Source organism: Camelus ferus, chromosome 1, assembly GCF_009834535.1.
Source record: "Camelus ferus isolate YT-003-E chromosome 1, BCGSAC_Cfer_1.0, whole genome shotgun sequence".
Classification (NCBI taxonomy): Eukaryota; Metazoa; Chordata; class Mammalia; order Artiodactyla; family Camelidae; genus Camelus; species Camelus ferus.
In genome coordinates, this window is record NC_045696.1 from 58,808,305 (window position 1) to 58,834,485 (window position 26,181).

Here is a 26,181-nt window from a genome sequence, read left to right on the forward strand (position 1 = left end):
AGGATCAAGAAGCAATAACATCCCAGTAACAAGAAGCACCTCAACTACCTAGATCTTGAGTCCTAAATGTACCATCCTCCACTAAAAGGAACCAGGTTCTTTGGCAAAATGACTGATTCTAGGACTGGGGCAGGGGAAGTTAAGTCTGGAAATCTTTTTGTTGGAAAGTAAGGAAATGCTCAATGAACGATGAAAACAAGTCAAAAGGGCAAGGAGAAAGGATTCCCACTGGCCAAATCACAGACAACTTTAGCATCAAAGTAAATACAGGTTACAGTCCACTGGATTATATAGCAATTCATAGTCCAAACTGATATAAATACAATAAATAAATGAATAAACAAATGAGAGAAAGGGAAAGCTATTCCTTACAGCAGGATACCAACTAATACGTGTCAAAGAAATGACAGAAGTAGAGAATCACATTTGAATAGTTAACAGAGACGGCTGATAGAGGCAGGAATCATTCCCACAAATACTGATTAATGAAACAGGAAAAATGGTGACTTGAAGGTGGAGAAGCTGGCAGACACCAACAGAAGCAGGTGACTGAGGTCAACATCACCAGGGGTGGGATTGGTAGACGTGGCGCTGCCACCTCACGTGATGCCCTGAGAAGAGCATGGCACCATTTCCGTGGTACTTCTGCCAAGAATGCCTCGCTTGAACTGGTTATGAAGGAGCACTGTATGGATGCAGGTTGAGGGTCACCCTAGAGAAATTAAGGCCTGTACTCTTTAAAACTGTCAAGGGCATGAGACACAGAGTGAGACTTCTTAGTCTTAGACTGATGGGTCTGAAGAGACCTGACAGCTCAGTGTAACATGTATGTGGCAGGAATACCACAACAACTATTTCTCTCCTTTCCCTGTGTACCCTGTGTATTGTGCTTAGCACAATACCTGGAGCACAGAAAATATTTAGTAAATATCTGCCGTTCCAGAAAGGAGAAAACAGGACACTGTTTAGACAGTGAAATCTGAGTGAGGCCTGTGGATGGGACAGGTCTACTGTAGTAGTGTTGGCTTCCGGACTGGAGGGTCATATGCAGGTGATGTAGAAGAATGTCTGAAACATGTACTTGAGTATTCAGGGGTGACAAGACATCATGTACAGCCTGCTCTCAAGGTTCAGGAAAAAAAAAAGATAATGGGTTTAGAAATACAGAGGAGTAGGTGAAGGAACAAGTGCAGTAAAATGCCAATTGCTGGGGAATCTGAATGAAGAAATGTGAGAGTTCTTTCTACTGTTCTAGCAACTATTTCGTAAATTTGAAATTATTTCAAAATATCACCTGAGTACTAAGCAACCACTCTGGGGACACCATTAGAAGCAAAAACAACATCATGTGGTTTCTATATATTGCTTTTGGTATGAAGCCTCTGAATCTGCCAGGAGAGGTGGGCTACATAACCAAAAAAGAAGACATAAGAATATTTAGAACAATAACCAGCAGTAACAACACACTAAGAGATGGTAACTCGAGAAGGAACAACAGATTGAATGCTGACCCAAATCTGTATCAGCATTACTACTGTCTTACACTGTAACTACCTTGAGGGCAGGTCCAAAAACTCTCTTTGAAGAGGGGTTAGCTTGCTTAAAAGGCAAAATCAAATTTTTAATAAATGCTTTGGATTAGGATAATGATGATGATTAAGATAATGATAACTCCCATTAGCAGGGCTAATTATTCCTTAAGTATGATAAAAGTAATTATGTATAAATTTTCACCAGCTAACTGTGATCCTATTTTAATAAGTACAAAAAAAATCCATTCCTGTGTGAACAGTCAATTATATTTCTGTTTTAAAAGTCAATTATATCTCTGCTTCAGGACATAGGAAAGAACTCAACCCAGTTATATAGAAATCTGTCACTAAATTTTTTGGGAAAATTAGGTTACTATTTATAGCTAATACGCAGTTAACATTTATTGGGCACTTAATAAGTGCCAGGCACTGCTCTAAATGCTTTTATATGTATTAACTCATTGGATCCCCAAGACCACCCCATGATGGGGAACAACCAACTGGGCCTGGGAGATGGAATTGCTCCTTAGGAGCTGGAGCAAGCTAGTGCAGCCCCTCAGCTGGGCAGCTGAAGTATGACGTGTGGTGCCAGCACCCTGTCCTTCCTGCCTTGTCAGTCCACCCCACTCTGTGCTGCTGCTGGATTCGGCTCCTGTGCTACGCCCTGTGGAAGCCCTGTGAGGGCAGCACGCATGACTTCCCTTTTCCATGCATCCTAGTGCTTAGCACAATACCAGAGCAGACAAAGTACTGAGTAAGTATTTGCTGACCCGTCTGCAGGCCTGGCTTGCATGTTCTCTGCCTTGGTTGGAACAGCCTTGGGTGAGGAGGGCAGCTCCCCAGGGAGAGTGAGGCCACGGGGCTGCTGCCTGGTTGGTGACGTCAGCAGAAGGTTTGGGCTGGGGAACAGGACAATTCTGACGACAATTCTGGTCCTTTCTATAACTTTATTAAGCTTTTCTGAACAAAAATGTAACTCACTTAGATATCTACTTAAAAGGAATTTCATCCTTGGTTAGAAATTGAAATGTAATGAGTATCAACGCGTGGTGGTTTTTAAAAAAAGAGATGTTTGGATTCGTATTAGTCTTTTCACATGGCAATTTCATGTGTAAAGTGTCCTTCATGATTTAGTGTTTATTAAAAATCCATGATAGGATACATGGTAAATAAACCAGAAGGTACTGTTCCTTTTTTATGATAAATGAAAGTTATAAATATTAATACCCTTCCCCCTTAAAGGAGAGAAAAATGTGCATCTACATAGATTTTTCTTAATCTAGAATAACAAAGAAACTGGTTAAAAATTTATTTCCATTATAACACAGTAACTAATGACTAGTTTTTGATGTGGATGATGGCTTAAACATCCGGCCTACCAAAACAACTCTTGGGTCATGAAATTAACTTTTCAGAACATGCAATGAGAAAAATCTATAAGCATGCAGTCAACAAGCAATGCATGATCAATTCTGCATTTATGACAAAGTCAGACATGCAGGTCTGAATGCTAAAATGCTTCCATTAGTCCAACTTTAATGCTACTATCTACTTAGCCCATTTCCTAGAAAACATGAAGATAGAGTGGTGGGTTCCTACAACTAGCCTCTTCTCCAGTCACTGCAACTCTGGAATCAGAGACCTCCAGGCTTCCAGGCTGCATGTCCTTATCCTCTCCCAGCCTCCGCTTCCTCATGTGGGAACTTTGCGTGGTTGATGTAGGGTTATAAAAACCTGTCAAGTGCTTAGTAAAGTGCTAACCTTTTAATAAATAGCAGTTCTTATTATTCCATGAAAGAAAAATTCAAATCAACAAATATTTATTAAGTTTCTACTATCTATGCTAGCCTCTGCTGGAACCCAATACAGGCTGGTGGCTGCCTCTTAGGCTTAATTACCAAGATATTTTGTTTTGTTGTTGTTTCGCTTTTTGTTGTTTAAGTGTTTTTAAGAGCTGTCATCTCTCTCTCTACTTTAAGGCTAATATATTTGTACCAGCTCTGCAATGTCTAATGATCTTACCAGCTGCTAGCCTTTCCCAATATTCTTCCTGAGTTCTGTTTGATTCTCTCACATTCAAAGGGCATATTATTAACTGAAACATTTTTATGCAACTATTTGCTTCAACCCAACTCAAGTACGGGGACTGCATCAGAATGGGGCCATAGTGAGTCCCACTTTGATCACCTACATCCTATACAGTGTAAGTAGTCTATGACGCAACAGTCCTTTAATTACAGCAAGACAGCATGAGAACAATATCCCCAGCAGGAGGCTACTGTGGCCCTAGGGGGAGAGTGGGGCATACTCACCCTACCGTCTGCCCCCAACCTCTAAATGCATCATCCCAATGTGCCTACCCAACATTCTAGAGGGGACAGGATTGGTCATTGTCAGATGACTGACATGGTCAAAAGAACATGAAATTGGCAATATACACTGTGAAATATCATGGTTCTTTTATTCTATGACAGTTTAATAATAGCAAAAATGTCATCAAGACAGAAACAAAGGCTATGAATATCACCTCATGAAGTATAAATACTAAAACAATGGCCCACGGTCCTGGTTTGTAGTTGTCTTGTTTGGGCTTGTACAGTGCTTTAAAAAATATTTGAGCCACTTTTTTTTTTTTTAATTGAGAGATTTCCCATTAAAAAAAAATCTGTATTTCTGCTTTTTCTTAAAAAACTCAGAGACTGCCTAACACTAGATCGATTTGCCAATCACCAGCTGAGGTGAGGACTGCCTTTCTTCTCAGATGACGTCCACCCTCCAGTCATTGTGCTCTCCTTGAACTTTTTTTTAAAAACCCACCAGTGGGACAGACATCCGCTGCCAGATGATAAGCTCTGCCACAGACGGCAAAGTGCTACACAAATGTTAACATGACTGTTTGAAAAACTCTACAATTTAAAAAATATTCAGTGGTATACAATAAGTTGGTTAATTTGATTAGTTTTTACACTTGAGGCTCTCAACATACTTTTCTTTGAGGCAGTGACCTCAACAAAAGATTCCTTAAACTTGACCTAACCAGACAGCACCAATGCAGAAGGCAAAGGAGATGCATAATTATCAAGTTTTTGGTTATCCTGGTAACTTTCTGCTAGATCAAAATATAGTAAAGGGGAGAAGATGCCAAGACTTATCCTGTTAAAAACAAATGTTTATGGCAACAATCTAAAGAAAAGACAAGTTAAAAGTCTTTAATGCATCAAGCCTAATAATTAGTCTCCCCCGTCCCATCCAAATGCAAGCATTCCCTCAACATGCTTCCATACACATCCACACACGTATATCAAGTCACGTCTTACAAATTCGCGAAGTGCACCAGGGTTTCACGTCAGACTTCAAAGGGTCCTTTCTCTGGAAAATGCAGACGATTTAGTAATATGCTTTATTTTATCCATGATGCATCACAGCTTATGATGACAGCTTCCTGACTATACAGGGCTTCTTGATATGGGTACGTAAAAAAGGTTACTGAACCCTCTTCCCTGAAGAAACAGAAATACACCTCATATATTTCACGGGAGCAGGAGGATGGGGATGATTTCTTTAGGTTCCCCTGTCATCTTCAAGGTTCCCAATGAGACCAGTGACTTGCTGCACGCACTGTGCAGGTCAGCTGTCAGGAGGCTGGTATTCTTGTCAATTTACGTATTTTAAATTAAACTGATACTCCATATTCATGCTGAAAATAAAGTTACATTGCAAAAGCTACAGTACATAAAGGACTGATCTGGCAAAGGAGCAGATAATTTAAGAGATAGCTCCCCCTCCTACATACTAAAAGTTTTCAAGTGAATATTAATCAATGCTTTAAAAATGCCACTCATTGTACTGTGGAGCACACCTATTTAAAGGCAGTTTATAGCTAATAATTTTTAACTTTCCTTGACTTTGCTGACATATTTTAGCAATGCTCACGATGCATGCCAATCATCTTACTTTTACAGTGTGAAATGAGAATCTTTGAGCTTGCTAGGATACTAATGTTGACTATACTTCTATAGCATCTTTTAACTCAGATAGGAGAGAAAAGGCCTGTGAAAGGGTTTTCAACAAGGGCAAACCTGGGACATGCTATCATGGTGAATCCGCTGCAAAGGCCAAACTGCAGGCCTCTGAAAAGTGGGGCCTGAATGGCTTCCTGCCTCACCAGTTAATCAACTGCTATGTCTGCAACAGACGAGAATACCGTCCACTCTGTTGCCCATACCTGCAATTAGGACTTTTATAACAATTTAATCCAGAGTATTAAAAAAAAAATCCCCAGATTTTAAGAACACAGCACACCAAGTATACCACATAAATTTCCTTTGCTTATTTGTTTCTTAAAAAAAAATACAGCCATGCACATATGAAATAAAATACATGGAAAGCTAATTGACTGAAATCAAGGGAATGGTAAATAATGTTACAATGAACAACTACAGATACACAGTCCAGCATGGGAACCTCCAGTCACATGTGGCTATTTAAAATTAAATTACATTAAAATTCAGTTCCTCAGTCACTCTAACCTCATTTCAAGGGTTCAGCATGTGTTCATATACAGCCAGTAGCTACTGTACTGAACAGCACAGATACAGAACACTTCTGCCACTGCCAAAAGTTCTTTTGGACAGCTCTGGGATAGAGGGTAATCCACAAGAAAAATGTTGGTAGCCAACGTGTTTCTATCACCATGTACAAAAATAAACTCAAAATGGATTAAAGGCCTAAACATAAGACTGAATACTATAAAACTCCTAGAGAAAAACATAGGCAGAACACTCTTTGACATAAATTGCAGCAATACTTTTTTGGATACATCTCCTAGAGTAATGGAAATAAAACCAAAAATAAACAAATAGGGTTTAATTAAGCTTAAAGGCTTTTGCACAGCAAAGGAAACCACAAACAAAATGAAAAGATAACCTATAGACTGGGAGAAAGTATTTGCAAATGATGCTACCAACAAGGGATTAATTTCCAAAATACACAAACAGCCCATACAGCTTAATATCAAAAAACAAACAACCCAATCCCAAAATGGGCAGAAGACCTAAATAAACTTTTCTCCAAAGAAGACATACAGATGGCTGACAAGCACATGAAAAGATACTCAATATTACTAATTATTAGAGAAATGCAAATCAAAACTACAATGAGGTATCACCTCACACCAGTCAAATGGTTATCATTAAAAAGTCTGCAAATAACAAATGCTGGAGAGGGTGTGGAGAAAAGAAATCCTCCAACACTGTGGTGGGAATGTAAATTGGTGCAGTCACTATGGAAAACAGTACGGAGGTTCCTTAAAAAACTAAAAACAGACTTACCATATGATCTAGCAATCCCATTCCTGGGTATATACCATGAGAAAACTTTTAATTCAAAAAGGTAATGCACCCCCAATGCTCATAGTAGCACTAGTTACAACAGCCAAGATGTGGAAGCAACCTAAATGTCCACTGACAGACGAATGGATAAAGATTTGGTGTAAACACACACACACACACACACACACACAATGGAATATTACTCAGCCACAGAAAAGAAAGAAATAATGCCATTTGCAGCAACATGGATGGACCTAGAGATCATTATACTAAGTGAAGTAAGCCAGGCAGAGAAAGACAAATATCATATGACTATCACTTGTAAGTGGAATCTAAAAAAATGGATACATATGAACTTATTTACAAAACAGAAATAGACTCATAGACATAGAAAACAAACTTACGGTTACCAAAGGGGATAGTGGAGGTGGGGGAGGTAGGAGAGATAAATTAGGAGTCTGGGATTAACATATACACACTACTATATATAAAACAGACAAACAACAAGGACCTACTGTATAGCATAGGGAACTATATTCAATATCTTGTAATCACCTATAATGAAGAAGAATCTGACAAAGAATATATATAACTGAATCACTCTGCTGCACACCTGAAACTAACACAACACTGTAAATTAACTATATTTCCATAAAAAAATAAGATAAAAGGCAAAAAAGAAAAGTCAAACATTTTTGCTAATCTTAGGACTCCAAGTATCCAGATTTGGCTCTAAACAGGTTTCCTTCTATTTGAAAGTAGTAGCAATTATATAGATCAAGATACTGCCCAGTAGTATGGAAATGTCTTATGCTTAAAGAGGATGCATTCCAACAATAAGCTCCTTCATCGAAATTTCATTATCAAAAATAGGAGCAAAACAGAAGACCCCACTGACACACCCAGAACATTAACTAAATGGGGAAGAGGTGTTTTAGTATAATATTTAAAAAGACTAACTGAACTGTAATTGTGCTGGAAAACCTAAGATCTGGAAGTTCTGGGGCAGATGGAAAAGGAGGAATCCAATAGTGCTCAAGCCTGAAAGGCCCGGGTATCTGCCAAGATGGTCTGGATTGGGCAGGCTGGGGCAGGTCCGGCTCTGGGTCCTAGAAGAGCCTCATAACAGTGGGACACTTTCCTTTGGAGCTGACAGGTCTGGCCCTGGCCATTCCTCCCAAGTGGCATTTCCCCAAATGAAGATAACTGTGCAGCTTTCTGGGGAGTCTGCCTGGGGTAAACTGCTCCCTCTCATGCCGGAAGTGAGAAAAGGGAATGGTGGATGTCAGATTTAGCCCTTGGGGTAAGAGAGCAAGAGAAAAAGGTCCTGAGGAGCTTCAAGTGTGAGTGTTTGTGGGGCAGGGTCACCAGTGAGGAGGGCACAGGGTGCAGTGGTGGAGAGCCCAGAGGAGAAAAAGGTCAACATTAAACAGAAATGAAACCAATTTCCTGATTTTGTTGAGCTTGGAACCTACTCAATGATTAATCGACAAAGCAGGCTGTGTTGGTAAGGCTCGCTTGCATGGTTTAAGATGTTTTATTTTAAACCTAACTGACTTAATTATCAGTTAAGAACAATACCATTGGAGTAAATATATCATAAACCAAGGAGTTCCAGTGGAGTTTTTCAAGGGCTACAAGAGAACCAAGACAATGGGAGCAAGATGCAACATGGGATGTCAGAAGTGAGCCTACACTGAACCCAAAAGGGTCTAAATATTTCTCAGCATTTTGAAATAAAATCTTTATACATAGCTCAAGAAAATGTTGGAAAGGGACAGAAAAACACTAAGAGAAAAATAGACAATCTGAGGTTACCAAAATCTCCTAAGGTAAACAAGGCAATGTCAAAGTGAACCATCCAGTTAGGAGAAAAGTAACACTATCTTTCAGTGTCCATCAGTAACAGGTGCACAAGGGGCTTTAAAGCACTGCTGCATCTGTCTAGGAGTTGTCTGAAGTCTGACAGTGTCTGATTAACATCATGAGGTTTTCTACCTTTAGGAGAGGTGCTAATTTTAAAAGTGAAGGTGATGCAAATCCACCTACAGAAACATTTAAAATAGAAAGTAAGGGAATAGATGGAGTAGGGTGGAGAATTTTAGACATTTGGCATTCCAGGGGCCAGAAGATGCTGAATGTCTCCTAATGTCCTTTGTTAACTGAGATGGAATGTCACCGTGGAAAGAGCACTGGGCCAGAAGACAGTGGCACGGCTTCTGGTCCCAGCACAGTACCTGAGGAGGGAACTGATGTGCCCCAGACATGGTACCTCAGCTCCTCATCTGAGTGACAGGGTAAGAAGGTGCCCTTCCTGCCTCACCAAAAGGCCATGTTCATGGATGGCCATTAGGGACGACAAGGAGCGTGTGCAGCCACAGGAAATATGCTACCAAGAGAAGCAACCTCAGAAGGTGGCAAAGAGCATGAGCGCACTGTGAAGCCAGCTGGAGGACCCAGCAGAGGAGAAAGGCCGTAATGCAACACACAGGAACAGTGGGGGAGTCAGGGCACCACTCTACTTAGTACCTGAGCTTCCACAAGAGTGAAAAAGAAAAGGAAAAGAGGAAGAAAAAGAAAACCGTGTTGCATCCATGAAGGAAGTGGCATTCTTCTGAAGTGAAACTGCTTTATAAGGGATTTCAGAAACTGCTCAGCAAAAAACTGCATGCGAGAGGCTTGGATTTCTAGACACTGTTGCCTTGTTTTCATATGTTCCTTTTGCTAAACCTTCACACAAACTCTGGGACACAAGTAGGGCAGATGTTAGTATCATCATGTCACAGATGAGAAAAACAAGGCTCGGATAGTTCAGGTGCTTAGTTCTAAGCCCCAGGGTAAGTGCTGGGAAGTCCACACTCACCAACCCCTCATGTAAGTTATGGCTGCTAAGCCTCCATGTTCTAGAATACTGAGTTTGAATTACCTAGAAAATAATAAAGCTGTCCATGGAAGGTGACACTTCTCAAGAAATCCCAAGAAGAGAGATGTCTGTGCAGTACTAACATACGTTATGTTACGTCCTGAATGATCGGCCTGGTCTGTCTGGACAGGCAACAGGAAGCACATGCCCAGGATACAGCCCTTCCCCCAACTCACCCCCTAAACAAACGGTAGTTTAGTTTCCTCAGTGCTGTGGTTTCGGATCTGACTACCTTCAAGGTGGGCCCCTCCAGCTTCGTCTTACATACACGTGAGCCTCAGCTCAGCAGACACTGGATTTTGGAGAAGGCCCCAGAAACTTCACAGTCCCTCTACTTAGCTGGGTGAGGGAATGCCAGGCTTTCATTTTTTAAGAATTTTTTTTAAAGAATGAGACCATGGTTCTTGGACTTGAGACAGAGATGGTGAGATTTGGTTAGGCCTCAAGGAAACTAAGCAGAAATGTGAAGCAGAATCAAGAAAGAGAAGGTCAAATAAAAATTACAGCACAACATTACAGCATCTTAGAGCATTTCTCAAACCTTAGAATTCATAAAATTATCCAAGGAGCTTAATAACAATGATGATTCTCTGACTCCATTCCCAGAAATTCTGTATCAAATGTAGGGTGGGACCCGGAAGGTGCATTTTTAAGAAGCTTTCTGGTAATTCTGTTCCAAATAGTCCATAAACCCCAGTACGAAAAACAGTCTGGGAACTTTCAAGGAGAAAGGCCAATTAATTGGAGGGATTTATCAGAAAGCCCTGAAATGAGCACTAAAAAAGCAGAGAAGCAAATGGGCAAAGTGTTGCAGACACGCACACGGGGCCCACAGTGGCTGTGCACGCTGACGTGTAATGACCTGACTGGAGAATCACAGCTCAGTACACGTGTGTCTGACAGAACTGCTGAGGAGGGAAAAGCTTCAGGGTCAGAGATGGGGGTTTTCAACTCCACACCAGCTAGAAGGCATGGTTAGCACAAAAATAAGAATGTGTTTACAACACATTTCTGACGGGTGAGATGAGGCTGATGTGGGAGGAAGACCTTGAATTCAGAAGTCTGTTCTCCTCTCTGCCACTTGACAGTCATTTGCCTCTCTAGCTTCCGAACTCTAAATGGAGACTACAACCTACCCTAAGAGACGGTTGTCAAGAGCAAATAATTATCATATATTTCAATAAAGTCCTCTGTAAACTATAATGTATCAAAAACAAAAAAAACCAGCATAAGGGTAAAGAACTGTACGTGACTAACTTTCTTAAACACTGATGATAAGCTTTCTGCAGGCATCTTGCTGAGAAGTTAGCAACGATGTCAGGTTAAGTGTCACAAAGCCGAGTGGCATGCCAGAAAGCGGTGGGAAACAGCTGGCTGGTGAAATCAGGAGAATTCACAGAACATTCCAAAGGAATGTGGGAAAACATCCTCTTCAACGGTGACAAAGGGTGAGGAAGAAGGGAGAGAAGGCTCAGCACTCCAGAGTATAGCTCTATTTTATGCAAATTACCCCTAGTAAAGTGTCGAAGGTGTTCTCTGCACTTGGGCTAAAGTTACTGTGAAAGTCCAGCAACTTCTTATTCAACCACTGCCCATGGAGGTGACCTGGGACTTCTTCTGCTCCAAGAACCCAATGATCTTACACTAAGAACTCAGGAGAGGATGTACAGTGCCTTCTCCAAAGAGGGCTGGGCCAGGAAAAGGGACAGTGGCCTACTTGTGTGTGCAGGGATCTGGGGTTCGGCTTAGCTACTTTTGGACAAGGAAGAATACGTGCCCTGTGGACTCGTCTGTTTCTGAAAAGAGGTCACAGTCAGGGACAGAAGGTGGGATTTCCTACTGTGGTTCACACTGAAAAAGGTCAGTCTTGTTTCAGTTCAGTGAAGAGATGAAGACAGACCCAAACAGAGGCTGAGGGGAACAAATGTCTGTAGAGGCCTGGAGTGGGAGTGGCGGTGGCCAGCGTGGCTAAGGGATGGCGAGGAAGCTGGTTCAGGTCTGGGAGTTAGGCGGGAAAACTGGAAAGGAAACAGGTCAGCCAGAATTTCTGATTCCCTCCTGTATTCCCCAAGCCCTACCTCCCACCCCGAGCTTGTTGTCTGTTCTGTTATAAGCTTTACTTTGCTTATATAAATAGTCCCTTTAAAAGGAAAAGAAGTGGGAAGGTTATTGGCTATGCTAGGTCAAGAAAAAGCTTTTCAGCATAGAGATGATTTTTTTCTTTAATATCCTGCCAATCAAGATGTTACACTAATGATGGTAGCTGCTTATACATCATAAAAGAAAACCATATGATCACCTTTCAGCTCTATGATGTACATGGCAACATTTATGTGACTAGCATCCCATGCAGTAGGAGAATTAAAATGACAAGTGAGGATGCGTCCTAGGGCCGCTTAAAAGGAAATATACCTCAAATATGAAAAAAGTAGTATCTAGTCTTATAAGGGATACAGTCTATACCTTAGAACAGCATGTACAATTACAGAAAACAAGGGGAATGAGCATAGAAAACATAAGCAGACCAGAGAGGGTGGAACAAGAGTCCAAATCCAAACATAATGCTATGAAAACAAAGAATTCGTGTCCACTTTGGAGGGAAGTATGGTGTAAAAAGAAACTGAGAATGAAAGCAGAGAAGTGTGAAAAGAATTTGACCATTACTATGAGAAAGTGAGATATATTTTATTAAGCAGTTCCCACCATTAAAATAAACAGAGCTGAATATAAGGAAAATAAAGATATTTTAAAGATGTTCCAGAAACATAAGAATGGAAGTTTAACAATATATCCATACGTAACATTGTACAGAACAAACTGAATTATAGCTAATAAGATATTCTATGCCAGGAAAAATAGCCTTTGGCCTAGAGAAAGGGCCAAGGAACAGGTGACAGATAGCAGGCTGGCCTCTGAAATGCCACAGCAACAGGTTTTCAAATTAGCTACCAATGACTTGGGGTGGGCCAGGAGGGGATCTACTGCCAAAAACAAAACGATGAATGGGTTCACTATTTCAAAGAATTGGGGAAGGAGGAGAAAAGAAGTGTGACAGTGGAACAGCGGAAACAATGAATCCTACTTACATGAGAAAGGAGTAAGTCAAATAATCAACAGGGTAAATGTGAAAAGAAGAGGGCCCAAGAGGTGACAGAAAGACAATAAAATTTACTACATTCTTAAGAAAATATGTTAACGATAGTAGAAATTGGGTAAGTTTGGTTGTGGAGAAACAATTCTGGATATGCAAATGTAACAAGCATACAACTTAAACCACTGTAAGTCTCAAATATGACCCTGCATGTGAAACCATCTGTTAAATGTCAAGTCTGCATCTGTCAGGCAGGTGGTTACGGAGGGCAATGACCAGGTCCATGTAACTATAATCCACAGAGACATTTACTAGCTTAAGCCAAGCTGTCTTACTGCTCTGCCCAGGAAATCCTGGCAAGTGTTGGTAACAGCAATATGGTAACAGAATCACTTGACTTGAATTGTAAGCATTTTTGATTTACCTGTCTACCCTCTTTGCCAGAAGTGCTTAATAAGCAGAGGAGTAGTTATCAAGGCAGAAGAGAGGAGAAACAGAGGCCATGAATAAATCTATTATTACTGGAGCATTAGCACCTAGACACTTAACATCTGACTTTATTAGCAAAGTGGTTAAACACTCCACAGTTGACAATAGTCTGTCTTCATGTACCTAACATGTAATTATTGAAAGTACATAATCACCTGTTTAAAAATGTAAATGGATTACTATTAGGAATAAATTTTAGGTCATTTGAGACTATTGGGAAGTTAAAACTATGAGTTGTTGGTTAAAACAAAAAGGACACAGTGTATATACAAAAGTAAAGGAGGAAGAAATATAGGTTAAAAAATGACTTATAGAAAGGACTTTGAAACCAACAAAAAGAATAACTTTTCCTTACTCCATAAACAATTAAGAATGAAGGGGCAATATGCTACATTAGGATTTACTTCCCTGTTTTTCTTTAACTTTTTTTTAAAAGAAATGTGATCACTCTCAAAACTGATCATATAAAAGTATGAGATTGTTTTACATTCTTTCTACATAGAAAGTGTAGACATCTTCAAGGAGTCAGAGTTTAAAAGAAGAAGCCTGTGGATACGTAATAAAAACAACAACTTGGCTTAATCAATTTTGGTTAAAAACTTATTAGTTATGTGTATTTTACCACATGTATATCATATGACAATAAAATGTTTAAAAAAATCATTAGTTAAAATACAAGTGAAACTGTCAAAATAAATCCTGAAAAACAAAATGTTTTGACAGGAATTTCAGAATAATGGAAGACAAAGAAAACACCAGAATAATGCTAATGGATTAGCACATTTCATGAGGCTAAAGACTCCAATAATGTTGGTGATAAGCTACTGGGACTAGAAAACTGAAAACTGAATCTTTCTGGTGGCTACAGGTACTCTACCTCATGGTGACATCAGCAAGTAATAAATGAGTTTTAAAAAGCAAAAAAAACATACTGGAAAACAACTCCCTTCTCAGATACCAGAAAATGAAAGCTTAGTTGTAGACTTACACCCACAGTAATGATGGCTTTCTCCCTCTCGGTTCTTACAAGAAGTATCCTTGGGCCTGCCTGGGTCTCCACCACCACAGACCCCCAGCAGAGCACTCACCTCCTGGAACCACTAGACTCAGCACACTTGGGAAGTCTATTAATCCTGGTGGGCTAGGTGGAAACAAGTTTGTTCTTCCTGGTCCTACAAAGATTGGACAGCTCTGGGAATGAATTAATGTCCCTCACTCTCCCAACAGTCTCACTATAAGGATATAGATATCCAGAGTTTACTGTGCTGGATATAAACAAGAAACCAGAAAAATATAACTGAACTGCAGACCACATCCACACCAGCCAAATCGCCAAGGGAACTGAGATTTCAGGACTTTATTTAACCAACCTTCTCTTTACAACACTGCATATTTGGGAGTATGTTTCCCACTAGTAACCTGATTCCTATAGTACATGTGAATTTTATCTGGGCTATATTGATATGACCTGGAGTTCCATCTTCAGCCATAATATCCATGTGAGAAAGAAAAGTTGACTAACGGTTGTTAATGCTGATATTATTTTATTTTTGTTTATATAAACGCTTACCTCTTTGACGCTATGTGTTACTGCCCATAACATAAAAACTCTTGACATCACCTGGAAAGAAGTCAGGACAACAGAAGATGGAACAATTCCTGAAAGAAATTTTAGGATGTGTAAATAAATGTACTGCATTAAGTTTCAACATGTAATAGATTTTCTAAGACATCCAAATTTTCACGTTTAGAGCCAAAACCATCACGAGCAACTGAGACTTATCTACATTGCTATATAGACTATGTTTTTCAATGTAGTCAATATTAAACCTTTTTCCCTCTCTCAAAACAGTAATATTGTCAATGGCAATAGCAAGCCATGGAATCTAGGTACTCTTCTTAAGTGTCTTAAAATCACTGTCAAAGTTCAGTATTTTTTAACACATACAGGTAGAGAAAATAAAGCTACTGCTTGACCTTTAAAATCAGACATTGAAAGCTCATTTTATTATATGGGTTTCCAAAATGAACAGTAACTATGGAAGGAAAATCAACTGTATTTGTGTCAATGAAATATTGGGAGCTCCTGGACAGCAGACTTGATACACTATCTAATGGCTAAGTGGGCATCTTTTAAAATCTACTTGAAGATTTTGCCAACAAGTAGGCAAAATCAGTTTATTATCTTTATATACCATTTCTTTCCCCCTTGTTCATTACAGTAAGCAATGGTACAATTATCTTCCCAGTGTCCTCAAGTTGTAACACTGGGATCATCTTTAGTTATTTTAGATTAATCATCAAGTTCTGCTAAGTTTACATTTCTTTGGCCTCTCCCTTCAATTCCTAAAACCACAGTCTCTATCTAAAGACCAGTCACCATTATATAAAATTCTTACCTCCTTTAATTCATCTTAAACCCAGCAATAAGTCATTATCTGAAATCATTATTTTCTCTTTGTCACTTTGGCAAGGAACTGCTACAAAAATGAAATCTGGAAGCAGAATTAAGGGTACTCAATCCAGCAGCCCCTCCACCATTTGTCTGTGGCTTTACTCTGTTGCCAGCAACGAGACTAACCAACTTCCTGGACCTGTCAAGTCACATGTGGGGAAACTCCACACATGCCAGGAACCCCTCATCTCGAGTTGTAGATTCTTCTTCCACTTTAAGACTAACCTCATCTTTAATACATTCAGTGGACTACCCCTGACCAATTTTCATTCTTCCAAGCTCTCTAAAATACCCTCAGACTTCCGGATGTTTATATAATTGGACAAACTACAACTTGCCAAAAGACTATGTGCAAATCATATAAAGCTAAAATTGCCTCCATAGGTTTGGCTATGAAAGAAAATTACTTTATATCTCATTAAGAAAAAGAGATATTATATCCTGTCAGAATCAGTTGTAAAGGAGATTTGGGCTTTGAAGAGGTATGGCCTGGTTCCCCAAAATAAGTAAGCTAGACATGTCAAGCACAATGCCTGGCATACAAAGATGCTCAATAAATCTTTGTAGAATGAATAAAAGAAAAATACAAATGTATGGACATATAAACCAATGGAATAGAACTAAGAGTCCAGAAACAAACCCTCATATTTGCAGTCACTTGATTTGCAACAAGCGTGCCAAGTCAATGGGAAAAATAATTGTCCTTTCAACAAATGGTGCTGGGACAACTGGATATCCACATGCCAAAGAACAGAGCTGGAACACTTTCTTACACTATATACAAAAAAATTACTCAAAATGGATCAAAGACCTAAGTGTAAGAGCTAAAACTATAAAACTCCTGGAAGAAAACAGAAGTAAATTTTTGTGACCCTGGATTAGGCAACAGTTTATTAGATATGACACCAAAAGCACAAGAAAAAAAACTTGGCTTTATTAAAATTAAAAACTTATGTGCTTCGAAAGATACCATCAAGAAAGTGGAAAAACCCACAGACAGGAAAAAATATCTACAAATACGTAATAAGGAAATTACATACAAAATATATAAAGAACTCCACAAATTCAACAATAAAAAAACCAAATAATTCAATTTAAAAATGGGCAAAGGATTTGAATAGCCATTTTTTTCCAAGAAAAATATGCAAATAGTCAATAAGCACATGAAAAGGTGCTCAACATCATTAGGGAAATGCAAATTAAAATCATAATGAGATACACTTCACATCCACTAGGATGGCTATCATTAAAAAGACAGATAAGAACAAGTGTTGGTGAGGATGTGGAGAAGGTGGAACTTTCATGCACTGCTGATGAGATCAGAAAATGGTACAGCCACTATGGAAAACAGTCTGCTTCAAAATGTTAAATATAGAATTACCCTATAACCCAGCAATTCCAATCCTAGAAGTAGGTATACCCAAGAGAAATGAAAACAATATGCCCATACAAAAACTTGCACGTGACTGTCCGTATTGGTATTCATATTAGCCAAAAAGTGGAAATATTCAAAATATTCATTCAACAGATGAATGGATAAAATGCGGCATAGCCATACAGTATGACATTAGAAATAAAACAAATAAAAAGTAATGAAAAATAAATTAAAATAAAGTACTGATACACTCTACAATATTAATGAAACAAAACATTATGCTGAGTGAAGAAGCCAGGTGCAAAAGACCACATGTTGTATGATTTACTTTATATGCCCAGAGTAGGCAAAATTATAGAGACAAAAAGTAGATCAGTGGTGATCCGGAAGGTTAGGAAGAAATGGGGAGTGACTGCTAATCGGTACAGGGTTTCTCTTTGGGGTGATGGAAATGTTCTAAAATTGATCATGGTGATGGTTGCATAACTGTGTAAATATTGAACTTTATACTCTAAATGAATGAACTGAATGATATATGAATAAACCTTTTATTTTTAAAAAAATGTATTAAGTACAAAGCCTGATGATACAATAGGTAATACTGCTAAAGAAGCTAACTAGTGAGTCAAACATTAAGGGAATATACTTAGCCAGACCACATTTCAAATAAGAAAAACTAAAAAAGGCTAATAATCAGAAGCTTTCCTAACTAAGTTATTAAGCATTTGCCACTTAAGGAAAGACCATCACTATTTCTAGCTTCTTTTCTTTTTTTTTAAACTCAAAGACCAGCTCATCAAAAACATGAATTTTTCCTTTTATTTCTACTCTTTCTTCTTCTACCATTGAAACAATAGGCCAGACCGATAATGGTCTGAGCTGTGCTCCAGGGTTGCTGCTATATTTGGGTGGGGATCAAAAAAGTCCAGGATCTAGACCTCAGATTTCCAAGTTCAAAAACCTAATTTTATCCCATTCAAAAGCAAGAATTTGGCTCTTGGGAGACTGACTCACGTTAATCAAGTCCACAGGAGACTAGCTAATAAACCAAAATGTCAGTTTATTTACTTGTAATAGAGGCACAGCCTTTGTAATTACTGAATGACTGGGATTTTTGAGACCCTCATCTAGGGGTGCTTTTTTCTAGTGTCAAAATCAGAATGCTTAGTAAGTGTGACTTTAAACAGAGGGATCTGGCAGATCTGGGGATGAATATCACAATTCAGCTGCATATAGCTTTATTAATTATCCTTTCTCTACTATAAAGCTCCCTTTTCTAGGAAACATGAATATTTATATATGTCTTTCAAAAGGGCTAAACAAAAATTATCTGATCGCTTTTCTTAAAAATAAGTTTTGGTAACCAAAAACAAAGATTTACTTTTCTGGTATATTTCCCACCAGTCTTTTCTTCTAAGTATATTTTTAAAAACAGTTCAATTTCTATTATTTATACTTTGTGGTTTGCTTTTGTCTTTTAACATTTTAAGAAATTTTCTATCTTCCAACATACTCTTCAAACTATTTTAACTTGAGTCATAGTATTCTTCGTGTGGAATATATTTGTTTATCTATTCTCCTTCTGCGAGACATTTAAATTGCTCCAATTTCTTGATACTATAAATGAGGTAATGAAGTATTACAAATAACACTTAAAATTTTTTTGAGGCTTAGACCTTTTTTTAAAAAGGATTATTTCCTTGGGACAGTTCCCAGAAGTAAAACTACCAGGTCAAATGGCATGAATGCCTTTAAAGCTCTTGAAATATACTGCCAAACTGCTTTCCAAAAGTTTGTGTCAATATACACTCCCACCAGCAGCATTACAAGCATGTCTGCTTTAGCACAGCCTCAGCAGTAAATCTAAATCTTAATAAGTTAGGAAATAAAAAGCCAATCAATGCTTTCTAATTTGATACAGATGCACAGATGTTTCTGGCTTTGCCTGCAGGTGCTCCTGCATTCCCTATACAGGGAACTTGCCTAGTTAGGCACCTGGATTTTTTCCAAGTCATGCCATCCACACCAGTTCTCACTCAGTTTCTACAGCATATGGACCTATCTCAACCAGTCACCAGGCAAACAGCAGTTCTGGTCCTCGCCTGACAGCCCAATCTCAAATTCCTTCTCTAATAGATTAGTGAAAAAGCCAGCAGGAAGAAGGGATTCTTACACAGGGAAGACCATCTGAGGGCCAGGAGGTCCAAATTTACCCTTGGATTCAAGCCAGACAATAGAGGGCCACACAGATGGAACATACTATTTTAGCTCTGAATAGAATGGACATCGAGTTGGGGTTATTATCAGATGAACTTCATAAGAAACGGTTAAAAAATTATTACCTTATTTTCTGTAGGAATGGTATGCAGTATAATATCCACCCTATCACTCAATGCTTCTTACATAAAGCCCCAGATGGGAAATTTGTTTTAGAACTTAATGTTAACTGTTTGCTCCTCTCCAATGATAAGAATTACAATACTCAGTTGTCCTTTTCAGCTTGGTGGTCAGAAAGTTTCAAGCCAAATATGAAGCATACTATATTATTATATGCCGTGTTTAAGTTACCACAAATCCTGTGGAATGAGGACTATAGATAGATAAGACAGACCAGATCCTCTTTCTTTTCTAGACTTCTTGCAGTCAACCCCACTGTGTTTACATTTATTACACCATTACCCTTTATTTGAACACAATTTTCATTAACACAGCATGTTAAAACGACCCAAACTGCCCATTTTTTGGTTGTTGTTGATTGCTTCAATTGGTTGTTTCCAAATGACAAGGAGGATTCTGCAGTCTTATCAGTAAGCTATTACTAGATCAAAATTCATTCAAAAAAGATTACTAGGAATCTATTATTTGTTAATTTAATTCAACAAATATTTTCGGAGTACCTGCTCTGTGGCAGGTATTGTTTTCCATGCTGGGGTGGGGATACAACAGTGAAGGAAATGTCCCTGCCTTCATGAACTTACACTCTCAGGCTGTAATTGATTTGCTCTGGGATAGCTTTTATTTTTAGCACATTTCCCTGAAGTTGATGTGAGGCTACTAAACATTTGTAAATAGTAGAATGGCATGATCGCCTTGGCTTCAGAAAGATATCTCTGTCAGCAGTGCAAATCGTTGGCAAGGCAAGATTGTAACTTGAGAAATAACTACGAGAATTTATGTTGAAAGGGCAACGAACTTTTGAAGCAAACCACTGCCAGATAAAAGAAACATAGGCATGTGTGTGTGTTGAGCAAAAGCTGTATAAAGGGGATTTGGCAATCAGTTTCTTGTTTTTCCAGAACCAGGGTGTTCTGAGGACTCTCCAAATGGCTGAGCCCTGCAAAGCTGAATAGCACTAGAAATCTTCCCTGTTACGGTGCAGCCTTCAGATGGGCCAGGTTAGTCAGATTGGAAGATTAGATACAAATGACCAAGAACAGGTTGAAAGTTAAGTACAGGAATGGCAAACGCAGGCTGGGAGCAGAGCTGAATAGTGTTCAGACAGAGCCCACTACCAAAGCAAGGTAGGAGACACAAAGTTGGTGCAAGAAATTAAATGATGGAAAGTAAAATTAGAATCTCCCAACCCAAATATGAAATCCACTGAACTAAAAGTAATAAATATTAAGTAACAACAACAAAAATCACTAGCAGCAAGCAGAAAGGAATGGGTTACAACTTTATGCCATGTATTTTTTTTATAGTGTTAGTTTAGCCAAGAAAGTGAAGATTTTTGCATACCTCCTGCTCTGTCCCCAACCCCCCAAAAATGATACTGGTGAATTAACAAAATCACAAGAATTTTCACTAACAGGCCCAGATTTGGAGAGAAACACAAATTTCCGACTGGGCTGTGACAGACACAGTGGCTGGGAAGTGATGGGGAGATGACTAACTGAGAGCCACTTCATCGATGCTGAGCCTTTCAGACCCCATGCAGAGTTGGAAGATTGGTACAAAGTTCCCTATGGGGACAGGATATACTTTCCACAGGGTTGAGGAATCCCAGATGGGATCTCAGAAGAGAAGGAAGAGCTCACATGTTTTTAAATAAGTCATTCGTTCACTCTGTTCAAGACTTTTAAAGTATAAAAAGATATACAAGAAAAGTGTCCTTCCCAATCCCATCCTATGACCACTCAGGGGTCTTTCCCACAGGCAAATAACTACCCCTTTGTCTATCATTCCAGAGATATATTTTAGGTATACAACAGCAAATGCATAAGTGAATATATAAAGATACATTTATACACATTCTTTTTTCCTATTTTTTACATAAAGGCAGTATTTTATGTACTCCCTGATTTTTTCCCTTAAAAATATCCTGAAGATCTTTCTGTATCAATATATGCATACTATTTTAATTACTGAAGCTTTATGTTTTAATATCTATGCACTCTTCTAAGCTCTACTCCCATGCCCTCAGCATGTAGAAAAATACATAAATCAGGAAAACCCCAATCCTTAAACCATTTAATCTTAAATATTGTGGAAATGCAGTCAGGGAAGATTCAGTAACATCTGTATCAGAGCAAATAAAACGGCTGGACAGAGCTGCTAGCTCTTTAGCAACAAGAAAAGGCATGGCAACCATACAAACATAATGCGAGAAATAAAGAAAAGTAAAACATGTATTGATGGCAAGAGAATTTAAAAAGATTCAAAGCACAAGAAGGATCTGAGGCACCACTGTTAGCTTTGAAGATGGAGGCGCTGTGTGCAGGGACTGGAGAGTAGCATCTAATTGCTGAGAGTAACCTCAGGCCAAAAGCCAGCAAGGAACTGAAATCTGCCAACAAGCTGACTGAGCTTAGAAGCAGATTCTTCCCTAGAGTTTCCAGATAAGAACCCAGCCCAGCTGATGCCTTGATTTTGGCTTTGTGAAATCATAAGCAGAAAACCCAGCTGAGCCTACCCAGACTTCTGACCTACAGAACTATGAGCTAATAAAGAAGTGCTGTTTTAAGCACCCCTCCCCCCAAATTTATATGTATATATAAAGCATGCAATGCACCTGGGGAAAAGTCAAAGATTAAAACAACTGGAAGGAAGATAATAATTACAGAAGACAAAGACAATCCAGCACAAGGATAATCATTATCTCCCAAATAGAGAACCCAATATATGAAACAGAAAATGTATTCAAGGGTATAATCCAAGAAATAAAAGGCTAAATTTACATTGAAAGAATACATTGTACCCCAGAAAACAACAACTGATAATGAATGAGTAAAATCAAGAACTTCCTTGGTTATAAAAATAATACTTTGAGATCCAGGTTACAAAAATAATACTTTGGGATCCAAAAAGCAAGCTACCTACAAAGTGGCAAGAAAGTCAGCCTGGCTTCAGATTTCTCCATAGCAACAGCCAATGTCAAAAGACAATGAAGCAACACCACAAAGGTCTGAGGTAAAGAAAGTATGTTCAAGAATATTATACCCAGCCAAGATGTCATTCCATGTAATGGCAAAAGGTACACATCACTAAATATAAAAGAACTTGTCGTATAATGCCTATGTGATCGACCCTGAGGAACACATGCTGTCAGAAATTCAGCCAAACAAGATATAAATCAAAATAAAGAACTCAGGAACTGAGGAGTCATGATAAAAGGGCCAACAGTAGGCAATGAATCCATTCATATATAACATTAACACTAAACAATTACGGTAATTATGGTCATAGAACATAGTGTAAATGCTTATAATTCACAATAATAAATTAGCAACAATTTTAACACGGGAGTCAGGGAAGAAGAGATGGAAGGAGGAGTGACAATACTAATTTCCTTAATAGAATTAAGAGATATTGCCTAAAATATAGCTAAATATAATTCTAATCTAAATTTTTCATAATCTTTTTGTTAAACTTTAAGGGACCTTTTAGTAAATAATGTATCTCTCATGATTAAAGGTTTTATAAAGTATTTATTTTTTATAAACTCAGTAACTTTAATGAAAATAGCATGTATAGTATGAGCTATATAACTTGATTCTTCCATCCATCTACTTTTTCTTCCTTATATTAACATATACATGAAGGGAGTGCTCCCTGGAACGATGTTTATCTAATATTAATGAAGATTAGTTATATTGGTAGAATTTGGAGTAATTTTAAAGCTTTATGTACTTTTACACATTGCTTGAACTCCTTATAAAAACATGAATTAAAAATTCAAAATTAAGTCATCATTCTTAACAAGAAATTAAACATTTGGCTTCAACAAAAAACAATTCTGAAATTGAACTAATTCCAATCTTAAAAAGGAACTTTCTTAAACATTTTCTTAGAGTACAAGCTAATCTCAGGGAAACAGAAAATATTTCTGGCCAAAATGAAGAGAAGGGTGGGAGTATGGGATTCAAGGAAGAAGATGACTGGTTCTTTTTTTTTTTTTTTTTCCCCAAAGAAGGACTGATAAAAGAGCAATTTTCTTTTCTTTTTTTTCTAGAACATAGAAAACTGGCCATGCCGCTTGGGGTTGCAGCACCTGACCCCTCCCAGAAAGCAATTTTCAGTATATTTATTAACATAACTACACTTACCTTATTGAGCTCTAAGAAAAGAAATTTGTGTCTTACACTGAAATCAATAGTGAAATTATGGTATTTATATGATAAGCTCTGGATCTACTTGAGGTTGACATTTCTAACAGATGTACTAACCTGTAAGAGGGATTACATTTTGTGTTAAAAGGATAAGTTACTAAGAGCTTATTTTTTACTAAATTGAAATGGATATAAAGGGAATAACATAAGAAATCACACACAATGATACTTCATGTGTCTAGCATTGGGAAGAACTGGGCAGTTAGAATGCAATCTTTTCCTTTTATGTGACAAAACTTTGAATACAGAGGTGCTTCTCAAACTAGGGCATGAATACCTCAAAGATGTGCATCCAGGTCCAATCCAGTGATATCCTACTAACAGTCAGCTCACACAAACTCAACTGTATGAACTCAACCAAAAGAAAATCAGATAGAAAAATAACTTCCTGTGGGCAACTCCACCTAGGATTTCACAGTGTGAATGTGGGCACCAGAGTCAGTGGTGATATCAGGTCTGCTGGCCATGTTGATTGAGAATTTACTGTTCAAAGATAATATAATATTCATCCAGCGAGGCCCTAAATTTAAGCCAATAATTTCATCTGGCATTCAAACGAAGGAAGCATAAACACTTTCAACACTGGAGGAAAAAGTGGCTGTGCTGGACTTACTGAGAGTCAATATGAAGTTGTATTGAGATGTATGAACAATTTAAGGTATTTTTCACTGGAATTTTCCCTCTAGGCAATTCTACTTTAGGAGATAAAGCCACAGAACATATAAAGTGCATCTTCATGGTTCATTAGTTTTCCCTAAAATTTGGGTGGAGGAATGCATGTTAACACTAAACATAAAGAAGGGGACTTAAAAGAGTTTTGTAATTATGGCAAGTTATCTGGTCTCTATTCTCAAAGCCCTGGGATGGAACTGTATTCCTCACAGATATTAGGCAAACTTTAGAAAAGCTGAAAAGCACCATGATACATAATAAAAATGTAAGGTAGGAAGTTGGGTTTAGGGGAAATAGGGGTAGAAAACATATCCTGAAACTATGGGAGAAATTAATACCTAAATGGATGTGGAGAAGGCCTGTGCACTTGCCTGGTGTGGAACACAAACTTGGCTTTGAGCTCCTTTATGACCAATGTAACAAGAGAAAACAATCCACTTTGTATAATTCAGTGTACATGAAAAAAAAAAAATACAACCAGGTGCTTGGTTTTTTGAGCCAAGTACATGTATGTTAAACGGCTTTGACTACAGTAGTAGTTTCTAGTTTACTGGGTGTCCTTTATATACTTTCCTGTTTGTTTTTACTGTTTCCACTGTTTCTGATGGCCAGCTGTCAGAGTGTCTGCCACTAGCAGCTTGCACTTCCGCTTAATTGAGGTTCTTACATGTAAAAAAGTAACAATAAATTGGCTTCAAGAGAAGACCAGAAGCCTCTAAAGGGAATGAGCTTTCTGATGGCTTTGTCAAATATCCAAGAGCTTTTCATTTGTTTGTTTGCTTTTGGGGGTCTCCAATTTTTAATTAAGTTATTAAAAGTCTAATCTTTGAATGGAAGCAAAATGTAAATATGAAAAGACTTATTTCTAACCATCCTGAAGATAATATAAAAGTGTGATACATTCTGAAAAAGATGAAAATGTAAAACATTAGAAGCCATTCTCAAAGAGAACACAAGTCAATCATAAATCACGGAAATGCACTCAAACCTCTGTATTATACTTAGCATTCCAAAAGCAAATTGCCATCTGATTAGTTTAAGCATTTATAGAAATCTAGGTGTTTTAGATCGGATTGTTAATTGCAGCCTTGAAATAGGAATAGTTCATATGTATTTCACTAGCAAGATATTATAAGCTTTTCTTTTAAAAAAAGATTTATTAGTATCTGTATTTTTAAACTTCCTAAGTTTTGTCTCAATATACTTCTGAAAATTCTATTATGTAAAGTTTTTTCAAAAGGCTGACTCCAATCTGATAATCATTTACTTGAAATAATACACGACCTAACAACAAGGTTGAGAGAGTATAATCATTTCCTTACTACTTGAAAAAACCAACAATCACAGGATTTCACTTAAGCAAACCAAGAAATACACTTCTACCAAACCATGTTCTTTCTCAGAGTTCTACCAAATCCCGTGGACAGGGAAGGAAGACTGAAGAAGATGAAGTTTAACTTTACCAGAAGGTTGTGCAAGAAGGCTTCCCTGGGAAAAATTCTCTGTTTAAAAGAGGAAGGAACCAGAAAGATTACTTAAATATGGTAATCTTCGGTGAAGAAAATCTTGGCTGTCAGAGCTAGAAAGGATCTCAGAGATCAAGTTCAACCCAATACTTGATAGATGAGGAAAGTGAGGTCTGAAGACTTAAAAGTAACTTGCCAAGCTTACCTGATAGCTGAATACCACAAAGTAATATTTATGTT

At 38.1% G+C, this 26,181-nt stretch overlaps 1 protein-coding gene across 1 annotated transcript in view; it reads right to left on the reverse strand.

Annotated features, from left to right (window-relative positions):
* Positions 1-26,181, reverse strand: part of HACD2 (3-hydroxyacyl-CoA dehydratase 2) — an 88,354-nt gene that overhangs the window by 19,673 nt on the left and 42,500 nt on the right. The window contains 1 exon segment of the mRNA XM_032480550.1: positions 14,936-15,024. Coding sequence (XP_032336441.1) covers positions 14,936-15,024 — 89 coding nt within the window.